Here is a 12893-nt window from a genome sequence, read left to right on the forward strand (position 1 = left end):
TCTGGCAGCAGACTGAGGGCTCCCTATTTGTGATAGGCATCCCCACGCAGTTGGGGAGGGGGCTAGAAGAGCCCCCCCAGCAGTTCCCTTCCACCCTCTGCCGGTGCCAAGCCTTTGCCCTGCCCAGAGCCTTGTGAAGGGGCCCGTCCTGGCCCCACGGGGCCTCCCAGCTCCGCAGGAGGCAGGGGGTGTTGCAGCCTTGGAGGTCCAACTGTCCGTGCCAGCCCAATAAGTGGGCGTCAAGGAAGAGGAGGCCGGGCATGGCCACCTGCCAGCCCTGGGTGGGCAGGAGCCACAGGGCTGCACCCCTAAAGTCCCTCTGTCCCTTTCTGCAGCTTCGCTCCCTGGCAGGAGAGCAACTTTCGTGGCAGTGGACTCACCTGGATATGCTCAACGTAGGAAATGAGTCCCTGGCCCTGGGAGGGGCCGAGAGGCTCTTCTCCTGCCGGGGGGCTTACCAAGCACCCACCGCCAGGGCCCCCTCGGCTTCACCCCTGGCTTCCATGCGCTCAGGGGCCCCCGGAGGGTGACCCGGGGGGGGGGTGTCCCAGAGATGCCTCCACGGCAGGAGAGTAACTGGCAGGGAAGGGGAGGCAGTCGAGGAGCCCCTCCCTCCCTCCGCTCCAAAGGGGCCAGGAGTGGGATTTACAGCCGGGGGGGCAGCTGCAAAGGCCCCAAAGGCGGATGGGGGGTGCTTGAGCCTCCCGCCTCTTGGGAGGAGAAAAGGGGTTTTGTATTCCCACCTCACTGCGCCTGCAGCTCAGCCCCTCTTGCATTGCTCGGGGGTCCCCTGGCCTCGTCTGCCTGCAGCCCCCAAAGGGCACCCCGGTTTGGAGGCCTCCCGGTGGTGCTTGGTAGGTTTGGGGGTCCTATTGATTCTGCCCACCATGATTGCTGGAGGGGTGTTTTCAACCGCTGATGGCTGCATGTGAAAAGTGGAGGAGGAGGAGGAGGAGGTTGAGGTGCCACCTGCAAGCCAGTGAAGAGGCAGGTGCAACGGGGGGGAATCAGGAGGGAGTAACCCTGCCCCACCCTTAGCAGAGCGTCCCCAAAGCCTCCCCCTCCTGAGCCCCGCCTGCCCCTCCTCTTCCAGGACATCCGCAACACGGTGGGCAACGTCCCCATGGAGTGGTACCAGGACTTCCCCCACATCGGCTACAACCTGGAGGGGAAACAGATCTACAAGCCCATCCGCTCCAAGGACGAGCTGGACCGGTTCCTGGAGAAGATGGAGAACCCCGACTACTGGTGACTACTGACCCCCCGCCCAGGAGGGGCTGCCTCTGGTCCAAGGGGAAGCCTGAAGCCTTCCTGGGCAGAGCCTGCCTCTTCCCCCCACCCTCAGTCAGGCAGGCAGGTGAACAGGTGGGCCTGGCCTCTGGGCCGGGCCTGGTAACCTGGGAAGCACAGCTGCTCGTGACTCTCTCTGTCCCCCCTTCCCCCCCAGGCGAACGGTCCAGGACAAGATGACCGGGCGGATGTGAAGCTGACGGACGAGCAAGTGGAGCTGGTGAACCGTCTCCAGCGCGGCCAGTTTGGGGACGTGAATTTCAATCCATACGAGGTGAGCCGAGGGCCGCCCCCCGCTCCCAGGGAGCCACAGTGTGTGTGTGTGGGGGGAAACAGCGGCTTTCCTGCGGCTGCAGCCCCACCCACCTCGGGCTCCTTTGCAGCCGGCCGTGGACTTTTTCAGCAGCCAGCTGAGGATCCACCCGGTGACAAACCGTCCGGCGGACAAGCGGAGCTTCATCCCTTCCTTGGTGGAGAAGGAGAAGGTGAGCTGCTGGGAGGGAGGAGGGCTCCCCTGGGAGGAGGGGGCTCCTGGCCCCCCCCCAAGGCGCCCCGTTTCCCAGGCGATGCTGTCCCGCCCCACACCGGAACCGGCGCTCTGTCCTTTCAGATCCAAAGGGCTTGCGGGGCTGAGGGTGGCTTGCTCAGGTGCCAGGAGATGGCGCTGTGGGGCAGCTGCCTTTGGTCAGCATGGCCCCCGGAGGGGCAGCCTAGGCTTGGAGACCCTGGAGGGACTGGGGCCCAGAGCGGTCCTGGCCAGATGCCTTCCGCTTCTGCCTGGCGGAGCACCCACCCCCTTTCTCTCCACCCCAACATGACCGACTGCTCAGGTGCCCTGCCTGCTCCCCTCCTCCTCCCTCCCTCCCTCCCTCCAAGGAAGGGAAGGCGGGAAACGCCGCCACCTGGGAGAAGGCCTCGCCTGGGGCACCTCCAGGCAGGGCCTCTGCGGCTCCCGGGGGTCCCGGGTCATGGCGGCTCTTCTGACCTTGCAGGTCTCCAGGCTGGTGCACGCCATCAAGATGGGCTGGATCCAGCCCAGGAGGCCCCGGGGGACGCGGGGGTCTTCTACGACCTTTGGGCCCAGGAGGACCACACCTCCATCCTGGGGCGGCACAAGATGCACGTGCCTGCCCCCAAACTGCCCCTGCCCGGGCACGAGGAGTCCTACAACCCCTCCGGAGTACCTCCCGACCGAGGAAGAGGTGAGGGCCAGCGCCACAGGAGGGGGCTTCTGGGGGCAGAGGAGATGCCCTGGGGTGGGGTCTCTCTCCCTCCTCACCTCTCGCCCACCACCCCCTGCAGAAGGTCGCCTGGGAGCAGCAGGAGCCTTCGGAGCGCCGGCTGAACTTCCTGCCCCAGCGCCATGACTGCCTGCGCCGCGTGCCCGCCTTCCCCGCTTCATCCACGAGCGCTTCGAGCGCTGCCTCGACCTCTACCTGTGCCCACGCCAGAGGAAGATGCGGGTGGGCTTTGCTGCTTGCCCCCCCTCCCCCAACCAGGGCATTTGTGGGGAGGGGGGCCTGTGTGGCCCTCGGCTGATCCCGACGGAGGGCAAGGGCGGGTTCCCCATGGGCCAGCCTGGGCACCTGCTCCCAGCTGGAACTGAGGGTGGGTGGCGGCTTCCTCCCAGGTCAGCGTGGATCCTGAGGACCTCATCCCCAAGCTGCCCAAGCCCCAGGATCTGAGGCCCTTCCCAACCGTGCAGGCCCTGGTGAGGTCCTTTTGGGGGCGGGGGGTCTTCTGGCTCTGGGTTTCTGCTGGGCTGAAAACTTTGGGAGGCTGGAGCAGCCGTTGGAAACTGGGGGCAGCAGCGTTTCTTCCTCCTCCTCCTCGTCTTCTTTTGGATGGGGGGCAAGAGAGCAGGACACACGGGTGGGGGGGGCTGCTCCGGGATGCCCTTCCTGCGCTTCCTGTGTTACTCCCCTCACCTGCCTGTTCCCCTCCAGGTGTATCGTGGGCACACCAGCCTCGTGCGCTGCATCAGCCTCTCGCCGACTGGGCAGTGGCTGGCATCAGGTGAGCTGGGTGCCCGGACCCCGAGGGGCCTCCAAGGCAGGGGGAGGGCAGCGGAGGGGAGGCAGGTGAGTGCCCTGGATAGGGAAGGGGGGGCGGCCTCCTTGCCCCTCCCAAAGGAGGCCCCCTTTCCAGGCTGAGGGGCAGCTTGCAGTCCCCAGGCGCACACACCCACACACACCCCGGCTGCAGGCAGGGCCTTTGGAGCCTCCCTGGGGGGGAGGGGCTTCGCCTTCCAGCCTGGAATTGGGACCCTGGCCGCACAGGAGCCCCCTCCCTCTGAGGGCCATCCAGGGCCCCCCCCAGGGGCTCCGTCCTGCCAGAGGGCCCGGCCTCCCTTCTCGGAGGAGCCACAGCTGCCGCCTCGCCTGCCCCTCAGGCTCCGATGACGGCACCGTCAAGTTGTGGGAGGTGAGCACGGCCAGGTGTGTGAGGACGCTCCCGCTGGCAGCGGCTGTGAAGAGCATCGCCTGGAACCCCAACCCCTCCATCTGCCTGGTGGCCGTGGCCGTGTGAGTGGGGAGAGGAGGGGCTCCCGGGTGGGGGGCGGGAGGTGGGAGACGGGCCAGGGTGGGTGGGACAAGCGGGGAAGGCCGGGCGGTGGTGTAAAAGCCTTGGGAAGGGAGGAGCAGAGAGCAAGCCTCCTCCCCCTCCCCCCTCCCCCCATCCCCAAGGGGGTCTCCTGACACCCAGGAGGCGCTTGACCCCATTTGCCCTTCAGGTCCAGCAGAGGAAAAAAACGCCTCTGGGTGCCCCCCTTGGCACAGAGGAAGGGCCTTGTTTGGGGGGCTCCTTCCCTCCTTCATCCCCCAAGGTGGGGACAGGTGGTTGTGTCTCAGTTGCTGCTAGCAGGGGGTGGGGGGCTCATTTCCCTTCCTGCGAAGGCTTCTGTCCCTGGGAGGGGGTCCGCCTGCCCTCCGTCCCGGAAGCCCCGGGCTGCCCCTGACGCCTCCTCTGGGCCCCCGTCCCCTCCAGGGAGCACACGGTGCTGCTGGTGAACCCCGGCCTCGGGGACAAGCTGCTCTGCGGGGCCACCGACCAACTTCTGGAAGGCCACGTGGCCCCTGAGGAGGGCCGCCTGCAGCCCGTCACGTGGGAGGAGGCCACGGAGGAGGAGGAGCGCCGCCTGGGGGTGCGGCTCAGACTGAGCTTCGGGAAGGTACGGCCCGGGCGGGGCGGGGCAGGAGGGACCCCCTCCGCCTGCACCCGTCCCCCAACCTGCTCTCCTCCTCCTCCTCTTCCTCCCCCCCCTTAGCCCTTGAAGCAGGTGGCCTGGCACGGGAAGGGGGACTACTTTGCCACGGTGGTCTCGGACAACAGCCACCTGCAGGTGCTGATCCACCAGGCCAGCAAGCGCTGGAGCCAGGCGCCCTTCCGCCGGAGCACGGGCCAGGTGCAGCGCGTCCTCTTCCACCCGCTGCGGCCCTTCTTCTTCGTGGCCACGCAGCGCTTCGTCCGCATCTACCACCTGCTCAAGCAGGAGCTGACCAAGAAGCTGCTGACCAACTGCAAGTGGGTCTCCAGCATGGCTGTGCACCCCGGAGGTGAGCGGGGGTCCTGGGGGAGGGGAGCCCTCCCACCCCTGCCTCGGCCGCCAGTCGTGCCCCAACGGGCCCCCTCCTCCTCCTCCTCCTCCTCCTCTTCCTCTCAGGTGACAACTTGATCTGCGGCAGCTACGACAGCAGGCTGGTCTGGTTTGACCTGGACCTCTCCACCAAGCCCTACCGGGTGCTCAGGTAGGGGGCAGTCCCCCTCCCCTCCCTCCCCAGATGCAGCCCCCCAATGCGGATGGGTGGGGCCTGGGCTTCCCCCCCAGGGCCGCAGGGCATGCTGCTAACTCATCGCTGAGCCTGGGTCTTTGCAGCTGGGCGCTGGCATCCCAAGGGCAGCCCCCCAGGCTCCAAGCCAGCCCTCCCTTTCAGAGCAGCCCCAGCCGCCTCCTTGCAGGGAGGGGCACGGGGGGCAGAGGGGGCTGCTGGGTCACCCCTCCCCTTCTCTGCCAGGCACCACAAGGCGGCCCTGAGGGCGGTGGCCTTCCACCCTTCCTACCCGCTCTTCGCCTCCGGCTCGGACGACGGCAGCGTCATTGTCTGCCACGGCATGGTCTACAGGTGAGTGTCTGCAGTGGGGCTGGGGGGCTCGGGGCATCAGAACCGGCACCCCTGACTGTTCTCCCCCGCCCCAGCGACCTGCTTCAGAACCCACTGCTGGTGCCGGTGAAGGTGCTGAGGGGCCACGCTCCGGCCCACGACCTGGGCGTCCTGGATGTCCTCTTCCACCCCACGCAGCCCTGGCTCTTCTCTGCGGGCGCAGACGCCACCATCCGCCTCTTCACGTAGCCCTGCGCCCGGCTCCAGAGGGACTTGGCAGGAGAGCCGCAGCCGGGGGAGGCGGCCTCCCCATCCGTGGGGCCCTTTCCCTGGGAGGCTGGAGCGTTGGATCCGGGCGGGAGGAGGAGGAGGAGGCGGCTGTTGCTGGACCAACCTCGGACCTTGCAGGCTGGAGGGGGGCGGGGGGGCCTCCTGGAGGACTGAATAGAGCCACTCTTTGCTTGGAAAACAATAAAAGTGCCTGATTTGCAAGGAAGGCCCTCATCCAGAACCAGAACCGGGGGAGGAGAAGGGGTGAGAGCTGCCTCGGATCCTGACACCTCCCAAAACGTCTTGCCCTCGGCTGTTTTTGGTGCCACGTAGACAAGCCCCTTTTGCTGCATCCGCTTCCTCTTCTAGCCCAGCCAGTCGTGCCCCCCGGCATAACGAGGCTTCATGCGCACACACACACCCAACCCCCCAAAAAGCCCTGGCAGTGGGAAAGGGGTGCTGCAAGAGGGTGGGCTCTGCAGAAGAGCACCTAAGACCTGCCCACCTGAGCAGGGCCAGAGGGAGGCTGACCACCCCGGGGCCGGACTGCAGCAGGGGCTCCCCTGTCCTGCTCGAGGGAGCCCCCTCCCTCCTTCCACAGGGCTCAGCTTGGCCCTTCCGCTTGGAGCTGTCTCGGGTGCTGCGTCTGGGCGTACGAGAGTCTCGGGCTCACCTCCGGGGGGGCATTTTTGTCAAGGGGGTGGGGGCTTGTAAGGCCAGGATGGTGAGAAATGCCCCCGAGCTCCAGTTCTCAGATGCCAGGAAGTGCAGGCGGCTGAACTGCTCATTGCACCACCACCCCTCCCCCAGGGTGGGGGGAAGGGGGAATTTGGGGGTAGCAGCCCAGGAGCAGCCAACACATTCGTCTGTTAGAGCAGGCCGAACCCCAAGGGCGTCCCAAGACCACGGCCGTCTCTCTGTGGGTCCCTGGTTGGCCAGGGATCGAGGCCACCGATGGCCACCAAGAGTGGCAGGGAGCCTGAATGCAAAAGGGGCCAAAGGGGAGGGCGGCCCAACAGAAGCCCTGAATCGGGGGGTTGGGGAGGGGAGGTGGGGGGCTGCGTGAGTCTTCAGTTTCCCAACCGGTGCAGCCGCTTGGCAGGCCTGGAGCTCCGTCCAGAGTCCTTCAGAAACGAGGCGGCTGCTGCTGCTGCTGCTGGTTCCTCTGAAGGGGGCCTTGGGAGGGAGGAGGCCGGCTGGAGCTGTCCAGCTTTCCAAGAGGGAAGCAAGTGGGGTTCAGAACCGGGCTGGGGGGCTTTGCACCCCGTCTGCCTCGCTCCCTTGAAAAGGCCTTTGCTGCCCTTTCCCACTCCTGAGCTCCCAGACGCAGCCCTGCCGGCTCCCATTCAGGCAGCAGCAAGGCCTGGGGGGGGATTTCCAAGGCTGGGGGTGGGGGTGCTGCCCTGCAGGAGGCAACGGGGGAGAGAAGGCAAGGCCTCCCTTGACCCCAGGGGCTGGTGACAGGTCCCCGCTGCCCAGGGAGATCCCGGCGTCTGTCCCTCTCTTCTTTCTACTTCCTACGCTGGGACCAGTTGCTTTTGGAGGAAGCGGCCTGAATGGTCCCGGGAGCAGGAAGGACGCGATTCCCTCCTTCCACGTGGCCGGGCCCAGCCCTAGCCGCCTCCAGCCCCTTCTCTTGCCTGGGAGCCCCCCAGGAGCAGCCGGCTGGTCAGTCAACGAGGGGGCTTGGCAGACCCTCCCCAAAGGCCGAGGGAGAAGCCACCGGGGATGGAGGGCCTCTTCTCTCCCGGCCCAGGAGCTAAGAAAGAGCCCTCGGGGGTTCTGAGAAGCAAATAGTTTATTAAAAATAAGTCCTCTGAGTCTATATACAAACTCCGGCCGAGAGGAATGTGCATAAACTCTGGAAGGTGCAGCAGGGGCTCCCCCGCCCCGGTGCTAGGGATGGTGGGGGGCAGGTGCAGCGTGGCGCAGTCGGGAGGCACCTGCTCCTGTGTGGGGCAGGAAGGGGGCAGAGGGGGCCACGCTGGACCGGTGCCCCTGTGCTGCAGCCCTGAGTCTTGACTCTGCACCCTGTTTGGTCCAGCCTACCCAAGGGAGGGGGGGGGGCAGGGTGGCCCCTGCAGAAATTCAACCAAAAAACCCATGGAAACACACATTAAGGTGCAGAGACGTCAGGTCTTCTCTTTAAGGTGTGGGGGGCAGGGGGCTCCAGGGTGTGACGCTTGTGTTGCTCCGGAAGACGTGTGACTCGCCCCTCGGGAGGTGGGAGGGCAACTTTGAATGGGGGGCGGATCCCATTTCCTCCGGGGGCGTCCATGGCCGGCAGCCCTCAGATGGCCCGTCCCAGGCGTCCCAGCGTCTCCGCCGCCGCCCGCACCGTTGTGACGGGGTCCTTCAGCAGCACCGTCAGAGCTGGGCGAGAGGAGCGGCCGTCAGCCAAGTGGGTTGCCCAGGCCCTGCGCCTCCTCCTTCACCGCCCCCCAGCCGTGGCTGAAAGCCAAGCCTGGAGGGACGCCCGCCTCTCGGGGGCCCGGGGCCACGGGCAGCCTCGGCCCAGGCGGCAGCGGCAGCAGGCAGGGGAGGCCTCCGTGGGCCGTCCAGGGCTGCTGCTCCGCCTGCGCCTGGCCCGGGCCCAGCGGCCGAGCAGGCGAGGGGCCAGCAGTGCCTCCCGAGCAGCAGAGATACAATAATATTTTTCCAGTAGCCTGTTTACACTGCAAATCCGAGCCTCTCCCGTCCCGCCAGAGCAGCCAGCGAGAGCGAGAGAGACGGTCTGATTTATGCACGGAGCTGCTTCCCGTCCATCAGCCCCGGCCAGCTGCAGGAGCTGGAGGGGGGGGGGTTGGCAGGCTGAGCGCTCGCTCTCGCACTCAAGACGGGAAGCTGTGGCGACCCCATCCGGAGTCCTTGCCGCTCCCCCCCACCCCCCTGCACAGACGGGCCTCTCTCGGGACGGCTCCACCAGCCAACGGAAAGATACTTTTCCCTTTTTTAGTGGTTTTTAAGCTCCGTTGGAAAGCTCAGAGATTTTCCAAGCCTTCCTCTAAGCGGTGAGGTCACTGCTGACAAGGGAAAACCGGGGGAGAGAGGGGGGAGTCCAGGAAAGTTTATTACCTAACTGGATTCTCCGGCTGGTCTCGGAGAGGCAACCCTGAGGGGAGGAGGGAGCTGCGCTGCACGCAGGGACGTGGCCCTGATCCCCTCCACCCCACAGCCCGGGCTGGGCTAGCCAAGGGCAAGGGGGCTGCCTCACCCCCTTCGCCCAGGACGGTGCCCCATGCGGGACCCTTTCCCCTTCGTGCCCTGCGTGGAAGTGGCCAGCCCTCTGGTGCAGCCCCCAGGGAGGCCTGAAGCCCAGGAAGGCTCCTCCCTAGTGTGGACGGGGGCCTTTCTCGGGACCCCCAGCCGGCTCCCTCCACGGTTCCTACCCAGCATCCACGGGAGCCCCTCCCTCCCTCCCTCCCTCCCTCGCTCACCCGCCATCAGTTCGTCCAGGTCCAGCTGCCGGCTCTGCTCTCGGTCCGCGTGGAGGATCAAGAAGCCTTCAAGGGGGAGAGAGGCGGCCCCTTGAGTCCCACGGAGCCCGGGGGGCCCATGCAGGAAAGCCCAGGGAGGGAGGCCCACGTGGCCCTTCTCACCTACAAACATGGGGGCAGCCGCTCGGACGTCGGGCCAGCTGCTCTTGAAGTAGAAAAGGTTGATGCTGACCAAACGACTCAGCATTTCTGGGAAGTTCTGCATCTGGGCCAGAGGGAAGGAAGACCAGCTGGCACCCAGGGAGACCTCCGGCCAGGGCAGCCGTTCAAGGGGCCACCCAGCGCCGCGTCGTCCGAAACTTCCTCTTTGGGGCAAGGCAGCGCTGAGCAACTGAGCCGGAGGGGCTGAGGGGGCCCGGAAGTGCAGGTGGGCCAGAAGGGCCACTTCAGCCCAGGAGGCTCAGCCACAAAGCAGGAGGAGAAGCCTAGGGTGCCTTTGGGCCTCCTCCTGATCCCCCCCCTCCCCCCCAAAAGGTTTCATCTGGGACCAGAACTCCTCGGACCGCCCTTTGGACCTGCTTGCTCTGGAACCGGTTGTGCCGTAGCTGCTCCGGCCCCTTCCCTGGCCCAGCGGCTGGCAGGCGGGATGCTCTGCGGGAAGGAAGGCCGGCCGGGAAGCCAGAGACCAGGTGCTCACCAGGTGTTTGCAGGCGTCGTTCATGAACTCGCCGTAGTGGAGGCTCCACTCCTCGTGCAGGTGCTTCTGGAACATCTCGCACAGCCCAGCGCAGCCCAAGATGGGTCCACACGCGCGCAAGGCAAACTTGCAGGCCTGGGAGGAAGAAGAGGGGAGGAGTGGTGGGGCCTTCCCCGCAGAGGCGGAGAGAGCGGAGCCCCTCCTAGCCGGGGCACCCACCTTGATGACCTCTGGCTTCGGGTCCTGGAGGTGGAGCAGCAAGGTCACCAGGCCGTAGAGGATCTGCTCGAAGAAGGCGTCCTCGCCACTCCCGGAGCTGAACTTGGCCAGGTTCCCAAAAAGGAAGATGGAGGCCTTGCGGAGGTTGGGCTCCTCCTGCAAGGAAAGCAAGCCCTGTGTGTGTGGGGGGCTAGAGACCCGGGGGCGGTCCTCCCTTCCCCCCCGACCTTCTTCTCCTTCCCAGATTTCACCCCCACCCAAAAAAAACCCCAACAATATCCATCCACCGCAGTCTGGAAACTAAAACATACGAAGAATGGTTGCACGGTTTGGGTTTGGCTACTCTAGAGAGAAGAAGGGGAGACATGAGAGCAGTATGACAGTATTTGAGGGGCTGCCGCAAAGGGGAGGAGGGGGCCAACTTATTCTCCAAGGCCCCTGAAGGCAGGACAAGAAGCAACGGATGGAAACTAACCAAGGAGAGGAGCAACCTGGAAATAAGGAGAAACTTCCCGACAGGACAATTAACCAGTGGAACAGCTGGCCACCAGAAGTTGTGGGTGATTCACCACTGGAGGCTGTCCAGTTTAGCCACCTGTCTGAAATGGTACACAGGGTCTTCTGCCTAAGCAAGGGGCTGGACTAGAAGACCTCCAAGGTCCCTTCCAGCTCTATTCTGATTCTATAGTCAGATGTTCTCTTCCCAATTCCTCTCCCAGGACAGCAAGCATGCTCACTGTATCGTCATCTCCCACTTGCCCTGCGTGTGGGCGTGGAGCGTACACTCCCGAGTTGGCCACGCCGGGCTTCTTTGGCACTGCCCTCCCCAAGCACATCTGCACACATCGTCTTGCTGCGGCACAGAGGCAGGTGGGGATACGGTTCAGCCCTTGGGCCCGCCCCTCCTCAATATGGACAAGGCAGCTGCACCTGTGAGGCTCCGTTCTGACACATCACAACTTGCCAGGGGATTGGGGGAGGGGCAGGGATTCCCAAGTCGCCTTCAGAATGACCAGGGGTTCCACAGAGGCATCCATCGGCCACCGGGTCCAGATTATGCACCACGACACCTGCCATGCTAGACCAGGGACCTCCGAGCGTATGCTGGCTGGGGAATTCTGGGAGTTGAAGTCCACAAGTCTTAAAAGTGGCCACGTTTGGAGGTCCCTGACTTAGATGACCCTTCTGGTCTCTTCCAACTCTATCATTCCTGGCTGGCTGGGGAATTCTGGGAGTTGAAGTCCACAAGTCTTAAAAGTGGCCACGTTTGGAGGTCCCTGTGCTAGACAAACCAACCTGAAGGCATCAGGGCTATCTAACAGATTCCCCCAAAGGGCTGCCAGATCCCCCGCCGGTTTGCACTCCTTACGCTGTCAAAGAAGGGCCGTATTCGGATGGTGACGTGGAGCAGCACGGCGTGGACGTCGCTCTCTTCCGTGAAGGCCAGGATCTTGGAGAGGCTGCACATGGCTTCCAAGGCCACCAGGTTGTGGGGATCCTCCTTGTCGTCCAAGCTGTTGATCATGGAAGACAGAAGGTGGGCCCCGTGCTTCCTCACCTACAAGAGGAGGGAAAGTGGACGGTCCACCACAGCTTCAGCGCACGTGCTCTGGGCGGGTGGTCTGTCCAGGAACCTGGGCGTCCCGCTTGGGCAACCAGCATCCCATCACAAGGAGACCACGGATCAGGGGAGGGAGGGTAAGGGACCAGGCAGGCCCACTGGCGGAGGGACCTCACGTGGCCACCCAAGCCCAGGAGGCCTCACCTTCTCTGGGGAGCCCGAAGCGACATTCCCCAATCCACGAAGGGCCAGCATCCGCACCGCCGTGGAGGAGTCCCTCAGCCGGGCTGTCATGCTGTCCATCAGAGTCTCCAGAAGAATCAGATCGTTCACCACGTTGCTGTTGAGCAGCTGAAAGACGCCCAGCCCATCGTTTGTGGCAGGGGAGCCTCCCCCCCAGAATGATTGCACCCTCCCTTCCTCCACTCCATCGGCCCAAACCAAACGGCAGGACTCCTGCCTGGATAGCTGGGCCCCACACTTGGTCCAGCTTGCCAGCTCCCAGGTGGAGCCGAAGGCCCCTTTTTGACCTGCCCAATGGCCACCACCGCCCAGGTGGAGAAAACCGGAACCTGGAGGAGGTGAGTGGGGCCTCCTTGATTTGCAAGTGCCTCCTCCGCAAGGAAGTCCTCCCTGTCGCGCCCAATCCCCCCCCCTCCTGGCTGCACTGGAGCTGCTGCCTTGCCTCGTCCCCAGCGACGGGGTTTGGGGAGGCGAAGGACCTGTGCAACGGGCAGCTCCTCCCTCCGCATGCCCACGCGCACACGGGTGCAGGCTCTCCCTCCTCAAGCGCTCTGCGTGCTTCATGGCCAAGTGTCTCCCCCTCCCTCCCTCCCTCCCTCCCATCTGGCTGTGGGCTTCCCGCGAGCCTCTTAATCCCCGGCTGAGATTTGAAGAGGCCACTTCCTGGCGCAGCAGCAGCCGCTGCCAGTGCCAGGCCCAGCAGGAGCAGCTGCCTTGTAACGGAGACCATTTGGGCGCCCCCGGCCTGGCTGGCAAGTGGGCCAAGGGTGGGAGCCACAGGCGCCCTGCGCAGGAGGAGGCAGCCTGGCCCCCTCCATGCCTCGGGGTGGTACAAAGGGGGCCAGGTCAGGGCTGGTGGCCTCGTCTGCTGGCTGCCCAGGCAGGAGCCGGGTCCCCAGCAAAAAGTAAAAGGGGGGGGGCTGCGTCCCCACGGTGAGAGAGGCAGCAAATAAGTGTTAGCAAATGAATAACAAATGTAACAAACAGTCCCGGTGGGCAGGTGCACACCTGACCGGCTCAAGGAAAGCCGGGGGGCTCACTTGCTCACCCCACCTGCATCTGGACAGGAGGCA

At 65.1% G+C, this 12893-nt stretch overlaps 2 protein-coding genes across 2 annotated transcripts in view; one reads left to right on the forward strand and one right to left on the reverse strand.

Moving 5' to 3' along the window:
* The window catches only part of BOP1 (BOP1 ribosomal biogenesis factor), a 49771-nt gene extending 43890 nt beyond the window's left edge, over positions 1-5881 (forward strand). The window contains 17 exon segments of the mRNA XM_087958918.1: positions 1094-1248; positions 1448-1473; positions 1476-1564; positions 1674-1775; positions 2283-2337; positions 2340-2460; positions 2462-2492; positions 2593-2680; positions 2683-2753; positions 2921-3001; positions 3237-3306; positions 3683-3815; positions 4279-4462; positions 4559-4847; positions 4955-5039; positions 5307-5414; positions 5489-5881. Coding sequence (XP_087815044.1) covers positions 1094-1248; positions 1448-1473; positions 1476-1564; positions 1674-1775; positions 2283-2337; positions 2340-2460; positions 2462-2492; positions 2593-2680; positions 2683-2753; positions 2921-3001; positions 3237-3306; positions 3683-3815; positions 4279-4462; positions 4559-4847; positions 4955-5039; positions 5307-5414; positions 5489-5642 — 1842 coding nt within the window. The 3' untranslated portion in view covers positions 5643-5881.
* Positions 5882-7787: 1906 nt separating this feature from the next.
* The window catches only part of MROH1 (maestro heat like repeat family member 1), a 28982-nt gene continuing 23876 nt past the window's right edge, over positions 7788-12893 (reverse strand). The window contains 7 exon segments of the mRNA XM_087958942.1: positions 7788-8036; positions 9101-9166; positions 9263-9365; positions 9798-9932; positions 10017-10172; positions 11386-11574; positions 11782-11928. Of these exon segments, the coding sequence (XP_087815068.1) occupies positions 7954-8036; positions 9101-9166; positions 9263-9365; positions 9798-9932; positions 10017-10172; positions 11386-11574; positions 11782-11928 (879 nt within the window). The 3' untranslated portion in view covers positions 7788-7953.

Source organism: Notechis scutatus, chromosome 3, assembly GCF_049901735.1.
Source record: "Notechis scutatus isolate UNSWTSFEM ecotype Mainland chromosome 3, rNotScu1.2, whole genome shotgun sequence".
In the NCBI taxonomy this organism is placed as follows: Eukaryota; Metazoa; Chordata; class Lepidosauria; order Squamata; family Elapidae; genus Notechis; species Notechis scutatus.